Raw genomic sequence first — 18900 nt, 5'->3', positions numbered from 1 at the left:
ACACACACACACACACACACACACAGTAACACACACACACACTCTTCTTCTGTGGTTATAAAACTCGTCCTTCACATCAGGACGTTCTGTGTGTTTCTGTCTCTGTGAGGACATTTTGTTCTGGCTGCTCCTCCTGGTTCTGGTTTTAGTTCTGGTTCATGTTTAAGTTCTGGTTCTGGTTCTGGTCCACGTCCATCCTCAGTCTGAGACAAACATCAACATTTTATTTCTCTGCTTCATTTTGAAGGTTAAACAGGTTTAACTGGACAGAGGAGGCTCAAGGAGGTCCTTGAGTGGGTTCTGGAGGTCCTTGAGCACTCCACAGGTTCCTGACAGTGTTTTAATGATCCTTTACAAGGTGCCTGAGGTTCTTGAAGTGGTTCTTGGAGGGTCTTGAGAACCTTCCAAAGGTCAATGAGAATATCTGTAGGGTCCTTGAAAGGTTCCAGGATTCTGGGAGGTGGTCCAGGAGTCCTTGAGTGGGTTCAGGACGACCTTCAGGATGTTACTGAGATCCTTGAAGATTTCCTCGTCGTCCTTAGAAAAAGTTCTAGAGATATTTGATGGTTTCCATGTTGTCTGCAAGGGGTCCTGGAGGAGGCTCCAGGGGTTTTGGAGGGGCCTTCGTGGTCCTTGAAAAGGTGCCAGAGGTCCTTGATCTGTGTGACAGAACAGACTCCAGCATCATGGGAGAATCTCCAAGGTTGCTGGACAGAGTGCTGTTGATCCTTGAAGACTTTCAGGTGGCCTTGATAATGTTCCAGGTTTCGTTAAAGAGGTTGTCGTGGTCCTGGAAGTGTTTCCAAAGTTCAGGTTGGATCCTTGAGTGGGATGTCCAGGGGTTCTGGAAGAGGATGGAAGCTTCACTGATTCATGTGCGAGTTGTCGTGGTCCTTGAACGGGTTCCAGAGGTCCTGGAAGAACCTGCACAGGGTTCCAAGGATCACTGAGGACGTTCCATCGTCCTGGAAACTTTTGATGGTCCTTGGATTTGATCCAGGCTTCACTGACAGGAAGCACAGAGGTCCTGGAAAGGTCCTGGAAAGGTCCTGGAAGGGTCCTGGAAGACTGCGAGGGTGTCAGTGAGTGCAAAATTGATCTGATTTCAGTCAGACTGATTGATCTGATCAGAGCTGATCAGTGTGTGTGTGTGTGTGTGTGTGTGTGTGTGTGTGTGTGTGTGTGTGTGTGTGTGTGTGTGTGCGTGCGTGCGTGTGTGTGTGAAATGCGGCGGCCAAGTGTGACATCATCATCCTGTCACCACGTGGACTCAGATTAACGGGAGTCTCCTGTAATCTTTTAATCCTGTTGACTGAACTCTCGTCTCCTCGTCTCCTTGCCTCCTCTCCTGCCTCCTCGTCTCCTTCTCTCGCCTCCTCCTCTCCTCCGTCACATTCAGACTCTATAAACTGAACTTCCTTTGAGATCCTCTGCAGACAGGAAGTGACCTCAGCGGTCCTTGAACGGTCTCCTTCTGTGGGTCCAGATAATGTTCCAGGGTTCTATTAGTATCTCCAGGTTTGGTTCCAGGTGTTCTGGAGAGGAGAGTTTGGATTCTGGATCAGAACATGGATCGGCTGATTCGTCGGTCCGTTCTTTCTGTTTGTAACGTGAATAATAAAACACTTGAAGACATTTCGTCTGATGCACGGATACGACGACAGAAACATGAAACTTGTAAAAACATGAACGTGTCTGGAGTCAACCAGGAGTGCAGACGTCAGCGGCTCATTAGCTTCTTATAAAAACAGTCATTTACATTAAAATACTCAATAAATGCTTCAATCAGAAACTCTAGAATATGTTTAAAAACTATACAAACTTCTAAAGATGTTGAACTACTGTGAAAACTAATTTATGTTAGAATACTGACATATATTTTACATCTAAAAACAGTCAAATGTGCATTAAAACACTCTAATGTACAATAAAATGCTAAGTAAAGCTGTGGAGCTGTAGAAACACTCCCACGGTGGATCCTTTGGAGAAAGTGTGTCCTGGAGGTCTGTGGTGTTGCTTCAGTCGCGGTTTCAGTGCGTCAGAGTGAAACTGTGATTCAGCAGAAGGTCAGGCGGAGTTCAGACAAACTTCTTCTTCTTCTTCTCTATTTGAAGCTGCGTTCGTCGTGGAGGCCGCTGTGCTTCTGCTCTCTGAATATTCTGCTTGTGAGGGAACATCAGCGATCAATAACCCGTGTGCTGTCCAGGACGTCCTGACCGCCATGTTGTGTAACAAACGCCAGCAGCTGCTTCGTTCTGACACACCAACAGTGGAAGTGGCTGAAAGTTCAGCAGAGTTTGGTTCTGGACGAGCTGCTGGAGAGGAACACGTGAAGGAATCAGTTCGTCTTCATATAAAAGCTGTAAACACACTTTAATGCACATTTAAGTTCTGTAAAAACCTGATTGTTCACTGACATGCTGTCAGTAAACTGAAATGTACATTAAAATACCGCAAAACCACTATAAAATATTATGCTGTGCACTTAACTATTATAAAAACCGTCGCTTGTACATTACAACACAATGAATGCTCTGATGTACGCTCACATTTCATTGTGCTTTCTTTGTACAATGACAATAACCAGACTCTGATTCTGATAAAATCACTCCTGATATAATTAGAAATGCTATAAAATGCTATAAAATGTTGTCATTCACGTGCTGAACAAGCATTCTGACATTTATTTAGATACTTTAAAAACACTCTAATATACTTTAAACCGCTATAAAACATACTGTACACCTGATAATTGTGAGGACCCTCGCTTGTTCATTAAAATCCTGTGAAAACACCTGATATGCGTTCAGGTTTCATGAACACACCTTGAATATGATTAAAACATGCTGTAAAGTACATTAAAATACCATCAAACCACTCCTGATATAATTAGAAATGCTATAAAATGTGGTCATTCACGTGCTGAACAAGCATTCTGACATTTATGTAAATACGTTAAAGTTCTCTAATTCACATTAAAGGTTTTGTTGGTCGTAGAAAAGCAACAAAACAAACCTGAAGCGGCCATCTTGGTTTCTGATCCACTCTGAGCGTAAAACGGTGTCATGTGGAGGTCCAGCATCGATCGCAGCGTTATTTATGTTCTTAACTTCCTGAACCCTGAAATATTTAAACGTCACCAGAACAGACAGAAGCATCAAATCTTCAGCTTTCCAACAGTCCTTGAACTGGTCGTCTGATTTATCGTCATCAGAATCACCTGATTCTACGATTCATTTGAAAATGTGCCAAAAATAAATCCTTTAATCTGATGAGAGTCTGCAAAATGATAAAATACAATGCTGAGCAAACGGAGCCAGGAAGTCAACCGACAGTCACGTGATGAAAGTCATTTTGAATGTTTTGTTTTCAGTTGAATTGCAGGAAGAGTTTACACAGAGACAGAGTAAACATGTACATAGTAATAATAATAATAATAATAAATAATAATTAGTGTATATGATAGTATGTGGAGGTGATAATAATAATAATAATAATAATAATGTGATAAATGGGATCCTGAATGCGGTTGTTCGCTGTTTGCTGAACGTTTCATATTGACTTTGATAAACACAATCATTTGCTGTCTAATAACAACAACAACGGCAGTAATGCTGATAATCAGAATAAGGAAGCAGACGGTCTGCTCACAGGCCTTCGGCTGGAGTTCGTTGACCCCGGCTCTGAGTCATCCATCACAGGTGAGCTCTCTCAGGTATGTGGGCCAGTCGACCTGCTGCTAAACTCAGATCGGCTACGTTAGCATTTGGCAGGAAGCGTCTGTTGGAGGTCAGTGAGGCTCCTGGCAGCCGGACAGACCTGGAACTGAATGTCCAGGTCCTTCTTTTACCTGCCTGCGTCTGTACACCTGCACCATTGATTTACTGACTGATTAACTGGCTGCAGGTTTGCAATGACAAACTTTATCGATCCCTTCCCAGTAAAATTCACACCTTACAGCAGAGAGATGAACATGAAGCCTGAAAAAAACCCAGACAAGAAATATAAATACAAACCTAGAATTAGATAAAATAGAATCAAAAATAATACAAAAATATTAAAGAAAAGTTTTTGCAAGAGTTGAAAAAAAAACAAACCTCATTAATTCTGGACTAGAGTTCACCAGAAGACATGTGGAGACTGAAGTCACCTGGAAGAAGGTTCTCTGGTCTGAGGAGACCAGAATGGAGCTTTTGTCCATCAGATTAGATGTTATCATGATGAAGCACGGTGGTGGCAGCATCATGATGAAGCACGGCGGTGGCAGCATCATGATGAAGCACGGTGGTGGCAGCGTCATGATGAAGCACGGCGGTGGCAGCATCATGATGTGGGGATCTTCTCAGCAGCAGCCTGGAAGGCTTGTGAAGGTAGAGGGTGAATGAATGCAGCAGAGTGTAGAGAAATCCTGGAGGACAACCTGATGCAGTCTGCAGGAGAACTGAGACGTGGAGAAGACTTGTTTTCCGTCCAGACAATGAGCTATTTGTATATGAGACATGTTCAACTAATCAGAGATTTCAGATGTACCTCGTCAAACAGCAGCTCGCCTGGTTTTAGTTCAAAGCAGTTTGGAAATCGACCATTTGGCTCAAACGTGGCTCTGTCAGATTCAGCTGTAGATCATTCATTCCTTCTACATTGTGCTGTTGTGTAAAGAATCTTTGGACCTTAATTAAAGCTGGTTGAATCCAGTGTGATGGACGCGTCTCGACGGATCCTCAGCCAGCTGGCGGTGGATCATAGCGAGGCGAGCCAAATATGTTACCTGAGGATCAGGAAGCAATCACCTATAAAAATTCAGCGACCTATAATTAAACATGAAGTCAGATGTTTGTTGTTGTTTTTTGTCAGACTGTAGACGTTCAGGTCCACCTGAGCAGAGACTGTGCTGCATCAGTTCATGTCTAGTCAGTTCATCTGCCCGTTTATCTAATGCTAACAATGCTAACGTAATGAAGCGTGAAGAAATATTAAGCATCACTTCATTATGTGGGAGTGATGATGATGACGATAACAACGATGATGATGATGGTGATGGTGATGAAGTAGCTCCTGCTCTGTCATTAGCCCTGTTGTCAGCCTGTCAGGCCTTCAGCATGTCAGTACTTAGCCCAGTGACTTACCCCGGATTAGCCAGCTTAGCTTGCTAACTGTAGCGCTGCAGCTTAGCGTGCTAACTGCAGCCGCGGCTCTATTTCTGTCTCTGTTTTACTCTGAGCTGTGAACCGACCACGTGTTGGACAACGCCTCTCAGAGCGTGGCGATGTTCTACCTGCACCACCTGCTCGCAGCTTCTCACCTGGACGAACCCTGTCATGATTCCTGCAGCTTCACACGTGATTACTGTAAATCTGAGTGCAAAGGTGCTAAAAAGATCCAGTTTTAAAGGTTAGTTTGGCTTCTTCATGGATACCTTCCACTCCATCCATTCTCATTTTACATTCCTCCATTCAGAGCTTGATACCTTCTCATGTAAACATCAGAGCAGCAGGTCAGTGGCTTCTGTTGAGCACCGGAGAAAAAAAAGGTGTTTGAAGATACAAAACATTACAAAACACCCGCAGCTCTAACAAACTACTGGTTGACAAATGTTCTGTCACTCAGACCCTTGCAGACACATAAACTCCTGTTAGCTTCAGCCGGCTCTGGTTTGCACCTGTTAGCTCCTGTCAACACAACTTATCTCCAGTTAGCTCCTGTTACCTGCTGAAGACTCCTTTTAGCTCCAGTTCACTAAAAAACCAGGTAATGAAATTTATGTCACACAGACCCTCAGACGAACGTTCTGCTGTTAGCGCTCAGTGACTCTTGCTAGTTCCTATTTGCATCTGTTAGCTCTGTTTGGCTGTGGTTAGCTTCTTTGAACACATTTTAGCTCCAGTTAGCTCTTGTTACCTCCTGTCAGCTCCTATTAGCTTCTATTGGCTCTTGCTACCTCATGTGAGCTCCTATTTGCTCATTTTAGCCTCTTTTAGCTTCAGGTAGATCAAGATAGCTCCTACTGGCTGTTGGTGCTCCTGCTAGCACCTATTTGCTAAAGAAAAAGCTATTAGCTCTAGTTGATGCAGTCAATTACCTTTAGCATACCGTAGCTTTGATTACATTTTTCCACCCATTCACTGCCAGGTTAGCATTACCAAACGAAACCCCTGAAACAACTAGCGTTAGCTTACTCATACCTGACCTCTTGATGAAAATGTTAATCTACATTTCACAATATTCAGCTGCACCTCTGAAGCAGTCAGCTGTTGGCTAGCTCGCCGTTCCTAACAAACTGGACACTGACTGAGGAGCACATCGTGAAACTAAATGTTCCTCTGATGGAGATGCTCCAGAACAATTCTGACTTTTGTGTTAAAATTCTGAGATGGTAAAAAAATTATGATTCTCCAAATCAAATGCGTGAGATCAACATTATAACTTGAGATAAAGAGTGTCGATGTTTTAATTAAAGCTTTTTAATATTATATTACGACTGAAATCCTCACAAACTTTAAGTCCGCTGCATTTAGAGATTATTAGACAAAACTTCAAAATACACGACTTTCAAATCAAAATTACTAAAACGATTTGAAAGCATCATTTTCTGTTTTTAAAAATGGAGGTTCATTTCTGAGTCTCTGGTGCTGATCATCACATGTTAACGTATCAATAATAAATTCATATAACAAACAAACAAACAAACAAACATGTATGTGGGAATATGTCGGCGTCTCTGGAATAAAGCTCTGCAGCCTGTTAACGGTGTGTGTTGTGTTTGAGTGCAGCTGATGGTGACGAGGCAGTAGTACTCTGTAATCCCATCAACAGTGAGTTAGCGACGAGCTAACAGCATTACACCACTTAGCCCTGAGTGTGTGTGTGTGTGTGTGTGTGTGTGTGTGAGGAGGATTTTTATCGAGCTGCTGCCATGGTCGCCCCTCCCCCCTCCATCCCACTGCAGTCGTGACTCACCAGCAGCTTGTGTGTTTTCATGCTATGCTAGGCCGGTGCTGGTGTGTGTGGGTATTAGCAGCAGCATGCTAGCCCACAGTGCTTTACTCCAGCTTGCGTCATCAGTGACGTTGGCGTCATTCAGCCGGCGCTTGTGCATCTCGTACATCAGCGGCGACACGAGCTGCATCTGAAGCAGCGGTGGAGGGGTGTGTGTGTGTGTGTGTGTGTGTGTGTGTGTGTGTGTGTGTGTGTGTGTTCAGAGGTGGGACACTGAGTCTTATTCTCACACGGAACAAACCTTGAAGGACCTGTTTGGGGGTTCAGACACAGTTTGAGAACCAGTTTTGGGTTCAGGGTCCAGGTCCTAACAACACACTATGTCAACAACAGTTTCCACAACGTTAGGTGAACAAACGTGTGTGTTTGTGTGTGTGTCGGTATTAGCAGCAGCATGCTAACATCCGTGGCCTCAGTCGAGCGTGCGTCATCGGTGATGCTGAAGTCACTCGGCTGGCGCTCGTTCATCAGCAGCCGTGAACTGAATTTGAAGGAACTTTGGAGTGTTTCTGTATCTGAGGACCAGCATTTGTTATTGTTTGTTTGTTTGTTTGTTTGTTTGTTTGTTTAGTGTTTTGGAAAGTGGGGACACTGTGTTGGGTTCTCACCTTTGGAGACCTGTCTGAGGGTCCAGACGTGGTTTTAGAATCGGTTCAGAGTCTGAGTCCTGACGACGGTGTCCGTTCACAACAGTCCCCACAACGACAGGAACACCAACCCGTGTGTGTAGCAGGACGTCCTGCGCTGTGATTGGCTGGACACTCATAATTATTTTAAGATGAACTCGTGGTTCCTGCTAAAATCAATCAATCAGGTTCAGTCGGTTACTTTCACAGACCAACGACATCATCGCTGTTGCTATGGTTACCTGCAGGTTAATACACCTTAACCTCAGCTCCAGAACAGAGGCTAAACTGTTGACCTAAGGTGTGTTAGCAGCGTGTTAGCAGCGTGGTAGCAGATGGCTGACAGCCAACGGGGCAGCACGGTGTTAAAGGGACAGTTCAACAGTTTAGAAACTGTTTTAAATGTTTTACTTTTTTTTTCAAGTGCAAACTAAATCATTATATGAAGTCATATTTTTGCATTAGAAACTCATGTTTAGCTCCTGTTAGCGACTTTTAGCTCCGCATGTCTCTTGTTTGCTGAAAAGCACATCCTATTACCTTCAATTAGCTTCAGTTATTGCCTCTCAGCTCTGGATATCTCATATTAGCTCCTGACAACTCCTCTTAGCTCCCATTAGCGACAGAAATCTCCTGCTACCTCCTGTTAGCTCCTTTGGCTTGTTGCTCCTGTTTGCTACAGAAAGCTTGGGTTAGCGCCTATGAGCTCCAGGTAGTTTAGGTTAGCTCCTAATAGCTCATGTTTACCACTGTTAGCTACAGAAAGCTCATATGAGCTCCTGAAGCCTCCCCTTAGTTCCTCTTAGCTTCAGTTGGCTTCTATGAGCTCCATGTAGTTTGTTAGCTCCTAATGGTTCCTACTTGTTAGCTACAGGTAGCTCATATCGCCTCCTAATGGATCTTCTTAGCTCCTATTAGCCACCATTAGCTCATATCTCATTTTATCTACAGATAGCTAATATTAGCTCTGGATGGATTCTGCTAGCTGCATAAAGCTCATGTTAGCACCAGTTTGCTCTTCCTAGCGCCACATACTTCATGTTAGTGCTAAATGGCTCCTTTTCATTTGTGAAAGCTTGTGTTAGCTACAGATGGCTAATATTAACTACTCGTGTCTCCTGAGGGCTCTTGTTAGCTACATAGGACTCCTATTAGCTCCTATTAGCTATGTTCACATCATCCACAGAAACCTTCTGTTAGCTCCAGCTAGCTCCTATGAACTCCAGGTAGTTCATGTTAGCTCCTACTGGCTCTTGTTCTCTCCTGAAAAGTTCCTTTAATCTACAGCTAGCTCATATTAGCTCCTTGTTAGCTCCAGCAGATAGCGCCTTTTAGAACCCGGCGACTTAAGAAGTCATAGAACACCACTCACGATCAAGTGACATGTTTTTCAGTATGTTTTTTTAGCATTTTCTCGAAGCTGAGTTTCTGGAAATGCAGCAGAAGGAGAATAATGTTTAGAATAAGAGCGATAAATAAAAAACTACAGTAATAAGAAAATACATCAAAATGGTGAACTGTTCCTTTAAGGGTGCTGCGGTGACCGTGGTGATGGTAATGGACGTCTCCTTGTGTAAGAGCTCAGAGCGTCATGGCAGCCGCTGTTATGTAACTGCTGGCACTCGGCCTCCTCTCTCTGCCCCCAGTATCATTCCAGTTTGATTCCATTCATGCCAGTTCCTGGTGCCGCTGTGACCCAGTTACCCCCCGTTGTGTTTGTGTTTGGACCCTCCATCACACCAATTAAAATACCGGCCAGAGGGAGGGCATCATTGTTCATTCATGTCTGTCACCCCCGGTTAGCAGAGAGGCAGAGGAAGCATTCGTTCATTCCTTCATTCATTCATTCATTCATTCACTGGAGGCAGTGTGTCATCAGAGCATCAACAATCATTTCCAGAGTGTTAAAATGTCCCTTTAGAGGTGTGGTGGTGAAACTACAGCATTTAGATTCTAACCTGATTCTGTATGGAATCCCATCTCTGCCAGAAAAAAAACCAAAAAAAACACATTTTATTATTCACAAAATTTTTAATTTTCATCGTCACAGTTAGAATATTTACTGTCACGACTTTGACTTTGGTGTTAAACTTATGAGTCTATAAAATATTTTGAGACCAAAACTATTGATTTAATAATCCATATATTTAAAAAAAATGTTTAAAAGTCAAAACTTTAAGAAAAAAATAAAATGTTATGAGTCAAGATGGAAAGTATTCGTACGGGTAAATAACAGTGATAACAGAAACAGTCATACAATGTGTTTGAAATAAAAACTGCAGCATTATTTTATGGAACTTGTGAGGTCCGAAACTCCAGCTGTGGAATACAAAGAGAATATTCTGACATTTTTGGTGAAATTAATCCGAATAACATCGTGTTTGTGCTCAGTATAAATAAAATGTGATAAAATTCAGAAATCATCAGACCAGATGTCAAAACATTGGCTTTTAAAATCAAAATTACAAAAATAAATTTAAATCTGTTTTCATTATAACTGTGAGACGATCAGTCGCTGTAACGAAATGCAAAGTTAAGGCTGTTTTGGCCAAAATGAGTTTTTGGTACTGAATTTAATTTCATAATTTTAAGTCAAACTTATTGTTCGGTTTAACCGACAGGCTGGCGTGATGTCCGTACTGTGTTTGTGTTTTACTTCCTTCATGTCAGACACACAGAGAAGCGGCTGAATGATGGAGGGATGAGGCGTCGCTGGCGGTTACATAAAGCGCTCGTCGAGCTGCTGAAATAAACATGAGGCCCAAATTACAACCAGAGTCACTGATTTATTCAAGACGAGCAGCTTTAAAGGGCCGTTCCGTAATGTGCAGCTGAAGCTACACTTCAGCTCGACCTGCACAGGTTCGATCCTTCGCTCCCTGAAGCTGGAACGCTTTTTGTTTGATTCCTTCACGTCGTGTTTGCAGAGCAGCGTTCTTTTCCTCATCTGCTTCCATCCCTGCAGGAGGACTGATGGAGTTATCAGCACTTTGTACAGTCAACAGGAAACACTTTAATGACGATAACGAGATCGATTCCTTCAATTAATTAAATATAAAGCAGTGAAATATGAGGACCAGCCACAGGAACGTGTGACCTGAGGAAGGCTTATGACATTATGACAACGTCCCCATAAATATATGAAAACAATCACAGCAGTCATGAGAAATTCATTCACGGCTCCGAAACCAGGTCAGAATTATTTATGGACTCAGGTTAAAACGAGGGAACAGCCAATCAGCATGAAGCCTGCAGTCCAACACATGAGATGCTGAGAAATCATCTGAAGAGGAAGATTATGAAACAAAAGGTCATAATTCATGCCTTGAAGTGAAAATGTTGACTTTTATTTAGTCATTGTTGACATGTTAAGATATGAAGCGTGTGGTGATGATGAATGTAATCCTGAACAGAGAGCCGTCATCTGTCGTTTCCTTCATTTCACTACTTTGTGTTTTACGGTTTGAGCTCTGAGCTAGCGCCCCCTGCTTGTCGCCTGACGCCGCTCCGTGCTGTGTTCTGCTGGTTTTCTTGACACTGGAGCCTTTGGGTTTGCTTTGCTGACAGCAGCTGGTGTGTTTTGTGGCTGCAGGCGTCTTCCTGATCCCCTACCTGCTGATCGTGTTCGTCGGAGGAATCCCCATCTTCTTCCTGGAGATCGCTCTGGGCCAGTTCATGAAGGCCGGAAGCATCAACGTGTGGAACATCGCGCCGCTGTTCAAAGGTACAGAACCGCTGCTCTTCTTCTGCTTCATCCTGCAGGTGTTACATGTTTGTTATTGTTTAGAGACAAATAAGAACAGAATGCAAACCCAAGTGTGTGAATACGTCACATGATCAGAATGAACCAATCAGCGAGAAGACGTCACATGACTGATGATGTGTTGATTACCTGCACATTTTAAATCAAAACTCAGCGTTTATTATCGTTATCTTTACGTTATCTTTACGTTATCGTTTCCTGCTGAGGAGCTCACAGACACATCAGCAGCTCAGTCTGCTTACAGCTGCATACGTTGAGTTTAATGATTACGTCCTGATACAAACACCAGGAGGATAAGCCGCTCGACCGTCACACGGTATCATTAAAAATAAAAGGTCTGGAACACGGATCATGGTCCATTTAACTGAGCTTTTTGACAAGAATTTACCAAAAAAGACTCTTTCAGATCAAAGTGAAACCAGGTTTCTACAAAGTAGTTCAATAAGATCAGTGAATGAGTCTCAGTGATTAAAGACTCGTCTATCTGGAAGGTCCGGTCCCTGGTGGATCAGAAGATGAGATGCTTCTCAACAACCTTCTCCCAGAGTTCTTGGAGGGTTCTTCAGTCCTCATGGTGTGGTTCTGTCCAGGAGTTCTGATCCACCAGGGACTGGACCTTCCAGATACAGGAGTCTTTCTGCTACAATCACTGAGATGATTCTGTTTGTTCAGCCCGGTTTGTGACCTAAATCTGGTCCAACAGCAGCGACTCGTTTATGAACTCAAAGGACGACAGTTTAGGAGGAAACCTGGAGATTCAAGGTCAAAGCAAACAAATGCGACGACAGCGACCGAAACCCTTGGCGTTTCCCGCCGAGGCCACGTTGCCACGGCAACTGGCATAAATCCATGCAGTAAGCAGTTGAGGTGAGTTTGAGTGGACGCGTCACATCGGGCTTTCTGTGGAGGTTTATCTGGAGGTGATAATCGGTGGCGGCTGTACGTGCAGACACACACACACACACCTGACTGCTGCTTTTATTCTCAGAGTTTATCAGGAACTCTTGACTCTTTATGACTCAGTTTATTGCAGACCTGCTGTGACCTCTGACAGAGTTTCACGTTCATTCAGTTCCACAGAAATCACAAGGAAACGCTCCGTCCTCTCATCTATGGTGTGAAAAGCCAGAAATCATCGAGTGGACGCTGTGGAGGCTCCTCATCCTGCTTACAGCCTCTGCACACACCGTCCTTGTTTTGTTTAGTGTCTCATTTATGTCGATTTCTTTGGGACACTTTTGTCCCTTTTAGTCATTTTGCGTCTCGTTTTTCTTGGTTTTTGTCATTTTATGTCTCAATTTTTACATTTTTTTGGCCTTGTTTCTCTTTGGAGTCTCATTTATGTCATTTCGTGTCTCATTGTATGAGTTTGTGGGACAGTTTTGTCTCTTTGAGGTCGATTCGTCTCCTCGTCCTGCAGATGTTGAACTANTAAAACACAAAGTGACAACGAAGAGACGAGAGTCACCACAAATCTGTTTAGAAAATCTAAACACAACAACAACTCTAAAACGATTTATTGCTGTGTCATGGTCCGTCTGGGAGGCTGTTTCCTGAAGGTTCTCATGTGGGGTTTTTGGTTTTAACCTCGAGCTGCTCGTCCTGATGCGGATCACCTCAGACGTGAAACAGAACATGAGATGTGTGACGTCGTTCTCGACCATCAGCGCTGCCGACGCACATGAAGCCCCTAATGTGTGTGTTGTGGGTCTGTGTGTGTGTTGCAGGTCCAGGTCTGGCCTTCATAGCGTATCCGAAGGCGGTCAGTCTGATGCCGGTGGCTCCTCTGTGGGCGGCGCTGTTCTTCTTCATGCTGCTGCTGCTCGGCCTGGACAGTCAGGTGATGCTCGCCTTCACATCAGCGGCACAAAGTCGAGATTTAGTTTAAACCTGTGAACTCCAACAAGCAGTTTCTGGATGTTTGTTCCTGTCACATGTTTCCTCACTTTGTCACTGCAACATTCAAAAAGACAGAAATGAGAACAAACTGACTCAAAATTATATTCAGACACTCACAAAACCACCACAAAGAGACACAAAACCACCACAAAGAGACACAAAACCTCCACAAAGAGACACAAAACCTCCACAAAGAGACACAAAACAACCACAAAGAGACACAAAACAACCACAAAGAGACACAAAACCTCCACAAAGAGACACAAAACCACCACAAAGAGACACAAAACAACCACAAAGAGACACAAAACAACCACAGAGACACAAAACAACCACAAAGAGACACAAAACAACCACAGAGACACAAAACCACCACAAAGAGACACAAAGCCACCAGAGAGATGTAAAATGACTACAAGCAGACACATGACGTCTGACTGACTGAATGTGTGATAACGTTTCCGGTCACTAAAGTGTTCTCTCGGTGTGTGTCTGCAGTTTGTCGGCGTCGAGGGGTTCGTCACTGGGATCCTGGATCTGTTTCCTGGAAAATACTACCATCGCTACAAAAGGGANCACTGATTAATGTCCACAGTCTGAAGGTAGAACTCTGGTCAGTAGATAAAGGTTCTGCAGACACAGAACCAGATGTTTAGTTGATTTTATGTGAATAAACGTGTAGACATTTGGAATAATTATTACTTCCATTTTCCCCAAACGTCTGCGTCAGACTGCTCAGAAACATCTGGATGTGTTTGGTCCCAGACGGACGTTTCCTCCAAACCACTGAAGCTTTGTCGTGTCTGCAGGTCTGGGCTACGCCTCCATGGTGATCGTGTTCTTCTGCAACACCTACTACATCATGGTTCTGGCCTGGGGCTTCTACTACCTGATCAAGTCCTTCAGCTCCACGCTGCCCTGGTCGTCCTGCGACAACGACTGGAACACGCCGAGCTGCATCGAGATCTTCCACCACCAGGACTGCAAGAACGCCAGCCTGGCCAACACCACCGTCGGCAGCAGCAACATGACCTGCGCCGAGCTGGCCGACGCCCGCTCGCCCATCATCGAGTTCTGGGAGTAAGTCTGGTTCTGCTCGGGTTCTGGTCACGTGGCTTGGAGGTGTTCTTGTGTGTTTCTGCACTTTGGGCCAAGTCGGACCGACTGGTTCCCCTCGTTAGTCTCTAAACCGTCACACAGAGAACTGAAAGCATAAACAGATGATAGAAATACATCCAGAAATAAAAAGTAAATAAGTTTAAGTGATGAAAGACCAAAGAATGAAATCAGTTTGATTAACTTTGACATTTTCAGACATCAGCTCTTATTGTTGCTTCTTCTCTTTGTCTCCGTGGTTTGGTTCTGTTTTATTTACTCAGTCTGCTGTGTCTTTATTTATTAGTTCTACATTTAGCGTTTTATTTTCTCCTACATTTGTCTCTAATTTGTTTTTGCTAATTATTAGTTCCACATATAGTGAAACAAGTTGCCAGTTTGAATGATGTATTCTCCGTTTAATCAGTAAATATGTTCATTTAATTCGTGTATTTTTCACCACTCAAATTAGGCTTAAACTTGAAAACACAAATTTAACTTTCACCTGTTCAACAGAAATGAAAATCTTATAAAATTATAATAATTTATTCCACAGATATTTTTGTGTATTTTGAAAATACGACAAAAATCAGTCAAATAAAAGGACAAATATCACAAATCACATTTTTACTTGGATCTAGTTGTAGAAAGAGATTTACACTGTGAGACCTGGATTTAACCAGTTTTGTACAGAATACTTGTGAATGATGTTGGGTTTGTATCTGAACCTTGTGTTCGTGTTGCTCTGTGCAGGAACAAAGTTCTGAACATCTCGTCGGGTTTGGACGAACCTGGAAACCTGAACTGGGAGCTCATGTTGTGTCTGATGGCCGTCTGGGTTCTGGTTTATTTCTGCGTCTGGAAGGGAGTGAAGTCCACCGGGAAGGTGAAGTAATGTTTCCTGAACGTTGTCTGTTGAACTGATCGGAAACGGAACCGCTGATAGAACCGAACCGCTGACAGTCAAATTAAACAGCAGAATAATGAGACTGGTGCCGTTATTACGGTTGTCATCCAGTCATTAACAAGTCAAAAACAAGTCTCAGTCTAGTCCGAAAGTAGTCTAAGTGCAGCTCAAAACTAGTCTACAACCAGTCCAAAACAAGAGTGAAATAAGTCCTAAACCAAGTCTAAATCTAGTCTCAAACCAGCCTGAATCTAGTCTGAATCCAGTTCAATCCCAAGTCTGAATCTAGTCCAAAAACAAGTCTCAATCGAGTCTCAAACCAGCCTGAAACTGGTCCATAACCAGTCTAAAACTGGCCTCAGTCTACTTCAAAACTACGTCTGTCTCTGGTCCAGAACCAAGTCTAAATCTAGTCAAAACCCAGCCTGACACTAGTCTGTAACTGGTCCCAAACCAGTCTGAATCCAGTCCAAAGCCGAGTCTCAGTTTAGTTTAAACCCATCAAAGGTCACTGTCGCCTCAAAGAACGGGTTTTTGTCCAGAACTGAAGACTTAATGCTCTGATCTCAACAAAATGTCCCATCAGTGGTTGTTGTTGTTGTTGTTGTTGTCGTGGAGCAGCAGCTTCCTGCCCTTCAACAAAAACACAGACTGCTCCTTTAAAGCTACAACCTTCAGATGAACGCTGCGTGCTCATTGGCTCGTGACGATGACACTCGCTGCTCTACGCTGCGGTCACATGGCAGGATCAGCGTTGCCATGACGACCCCGGTGAGGGGGGACCGCGGGGGGCTGTGAGGTGGCGCGCCGTGATTGGCTGCGCGGCGGGAGGGCAGCTCGACTGCAGTGGGACGTGACTGAGAGCCAGTCGGAGAGAAATCCCCCGAACTGCAGCGCATCAGCGTCAGCAGGAGCTTCAGCACTCATCATGATGACGGGTTCTACCACCAGAACCATAGCCAGAGTAAAGACAGTACAGAGCAGCTGGAGAACAGGAACCAGATGAAATACAAACATCAGAACACGTCAGAACGGGTCAACAGAGTGAAGCACCTGGCTTCTGAGGAGAGGTTTGAAGCAGCGACCCGATGCCGCTCAGAGACCAAGATCCAGGACTCCTGAGTCCAAACCTGATGGACACTGAGGCTGCAGAGTCCACAACCAGTCCAGAACCTGTCCAGAACCAGCCCAGAACCTGTCCAGAACCAGGTCCAAAGACATGGAGTCTGGATCTTACACGGAGACGGACTGAAACCACTAACGAGCTGAGGCCAGTTCTCCAAGATGGCTTTAAAACCAGTTTCTAACTAGGCCCAAACTGGTTTCCATTTTAGTCCAAAACTAGTCTACAACCAGGCAGAAACTAGTTCAGAACCAGACTTAAATCAAGTCTAAAACCAGTCCAACACCAGTATAAAACCAAATTAGAAACCAAGTGTACAACCAGTCCAAATTAAGCCCAAACCCAGTCTGAAACCAGTCCAGAACCAGTCTCAAGCCAAACTAGTAGTAAAGCCCAAGATCATTAAAGAACCAAATCCAGTCCAAAACTAGTTACTGAAACTAGTTTCAAACCAAATTTAAACTGGTCAGTAACCATTTCACAACCAAAACGAGCCCAAAACCAGAATCAACACCAGTCAGAACCCACTCAGAAGCCAAGCCTTCATCACTGTAGAACCACAATGAATCAAACCTGTGTCAGACCGCGTTCAAACCAGTTCGAAACCAGTTTCAAACCAGTAGAAAACCTAAATCAAACCTGTGCAGTCAGAAGACACGAAGACGTTTGAAATACACAGAAACTCTGTGTGTGTGTGTGTGTGTGTGTTGTGCTCCACGTTGTGTCTCACGGCTCTCACTATCATCAGTTTGTGTTTTTGATCAGCAGGAGGCTGAAAGCTGAGCGGGCGATCGAGCCTGAAACAACCTGGGAGAGAGAGAGAGAGAACCTCCAACGTGTTCTGGTTCAGCTCAAGTCAGGAAGTCAAGTCACTCATGTGGCTAAAACAGGGAAACACCACGACATCCATGACCAACATTAGCCCCGAACCAGTCCAAAACCAGTTTGAAATCAGTCTAAAACCACATCCAAACTATCTAAGACCAGTACCAAACCAGTACCAAACCAGTTACAAACCAAACTAGTCTAAAACCAGCCCAGTCCTGAATCCAGTCCAAAACTAGAGTAAAACCTAGACTAAAACCAGTTTAAAACCCGTTGAAACTTGTCTAAAGCAGAGTTTAAATCCAGTCCAGAACCAGTATAAACTGTCCAGAACAAGCCCAGATCCAGAACTCATGAGACGGAACACATCGGACTCTGCTGCTGACAGAACAAACCCAAAGTTTATGAAACATGGAGGGCAGTGATTCTCTGAACAGAAGTTCTGAATGAAGTGAACCCGACAACCTCGGTGTGTGTTCGTGAGGCCGGTGTGTGTGTTGACCCGGCAGTGTGGGATTGTGGGTAAAAAATGTCCTCCGCTGTGATTTGATTGAAACTCGAGTCCACCTGGGACCAGACGGTCTCCACGGCGCTGGAACTCCACATTCCTGTCGGGTTCGCGTACGTCGAGTCTCAGCGGGTCTCGGATTCGGTTTCATCTCGTTTGTTTTTGTTACCTGGTTCTCACCGTCCGGTTCTGGTCCAGCTGAGCCAAGTCGAGAGAGTCGAGGGCCCGGGCTGAGCTCACAGAGTGTGTTTGTGTTTCAGATCGTGTACTTCACGGCGACCTTCCCCTACGTGGTCCTCATCATCCTGCTGGTCCGAGGAGTCACGCTTCCTGGAGCCTACGACGGCATCATGTACTACGTCAAACCCGATTGGTCCAAACTGGGGGAGGCTCAGGTCAGTTCAGATCCAGAAACACCAACCTGACCAGGTTTACTTAGTAACCGCAGCACTGACTCCTAGAAAGAACTCCAGACTAGAGTGAAAGCAGTTGGAAACTATCCAGGAACACTTCCACAACCAAGTCTGAGTGAAGGTCAGAACCAGAACACTAGTCTGAAAACTATTTCTGGACAAAACCAGTCTGAGACTAGCTAGAAACTAGTCTGGCTCTTTATCATAGTTAAAGTTTCTTTGCTCCTCTTGGTCAACAAAGTGCCTTAAAGTAGTCGAAACAACCCAGACCATGGACAGCATCTTGTCCTTTAGCGTGGTAGGACGTTCCAGCATGTCCTCAGGAGACATCTCTCCTCAGCATGTAGAGCTTCTTAGATACTTCAGAGTTCGTTCATTCAGTGAGGAACCCTCCTAAGAAAGTAACTGTTGAACCTTCAGCTTCAGTTTTGTTGCTGAAACTGATCCTCTGAGTGTCGGTCGGCTGGTGTGAGTCGGTCTGAACCTTTCAGGAGGGTAAAGAGGAGAACATAGTTAGAGTTTCAAGCTTCAGAGCGGCTCAGTGGTGAAATGTCTGGACTCTGAGGTGACCTCTGACCTTTGACCTGCAGGTTTGGATCGATGCCGGCACTCAGATCTTCTTCTCGTACGCCATCGGCCTCGGAGCTCTGACCGCTCTGGGCAGCTACAACCGCTTCAACAACGACTGCTACAAGTACGTTTGTCCAAACTGTTACCCCAACAAGTACCCCAACAAGTACCCCAA

The 18900-nt window shown here is 44.3% G+C and overlaps 1 protein-coding gene across 1 annotated transcript in view; it reads left to right on the top strand.

The window, feature by feature from the left end:
• Positions 1 to 18900, top strand: part of slc6a8 (solute carrier family 6 member 8) — a 32600-nt gene that overhangs the window by 4289 nt on the left and 9411 nt on the right. The window contains exons 2-6 of the mRNA XM_008293066.1: positions 11215 to 11346; positions 14094 to 14364; positions 15133 to 15265; positions 18003 to 18137; positions 18746 to 18853. Coding sequence (XP_008291288.1) covers positions 11215 to 11346; positions 14094 to 14364; positions 15133 to 15265; positions 18003 to 18137; positions 18746 to 18853 — 779 coding nt within the window. The remainder of the gene's footprint in view (positions 1 to 11214; positions 11347 to 14093; positions 14365 to 15132; positions 15266 to 18002; positions 18138 to 18745; positions 18854 to 18900) is intronic.

This window comes from Stegastes partitus, unplaced genomic scaffold (genome assembly GCF_000690725.1).
Source record: "Stegastes partitus isolate 25-593 unplaced genomic scaffold, Stegastes_partitus-1.0.2 Scaffold855, whole genome shotgun sequence".
NCBI lineage: Eukaryota > Metazoa > Chordata > Actinopteri > Pomacentridae > Stegastes > Stegastes partitus.
The sequence above is the reverse complement of the archived record's forward strand: the minus strand, read 5'-3'. Positions and strand labels throughout refer to the sequence as shown.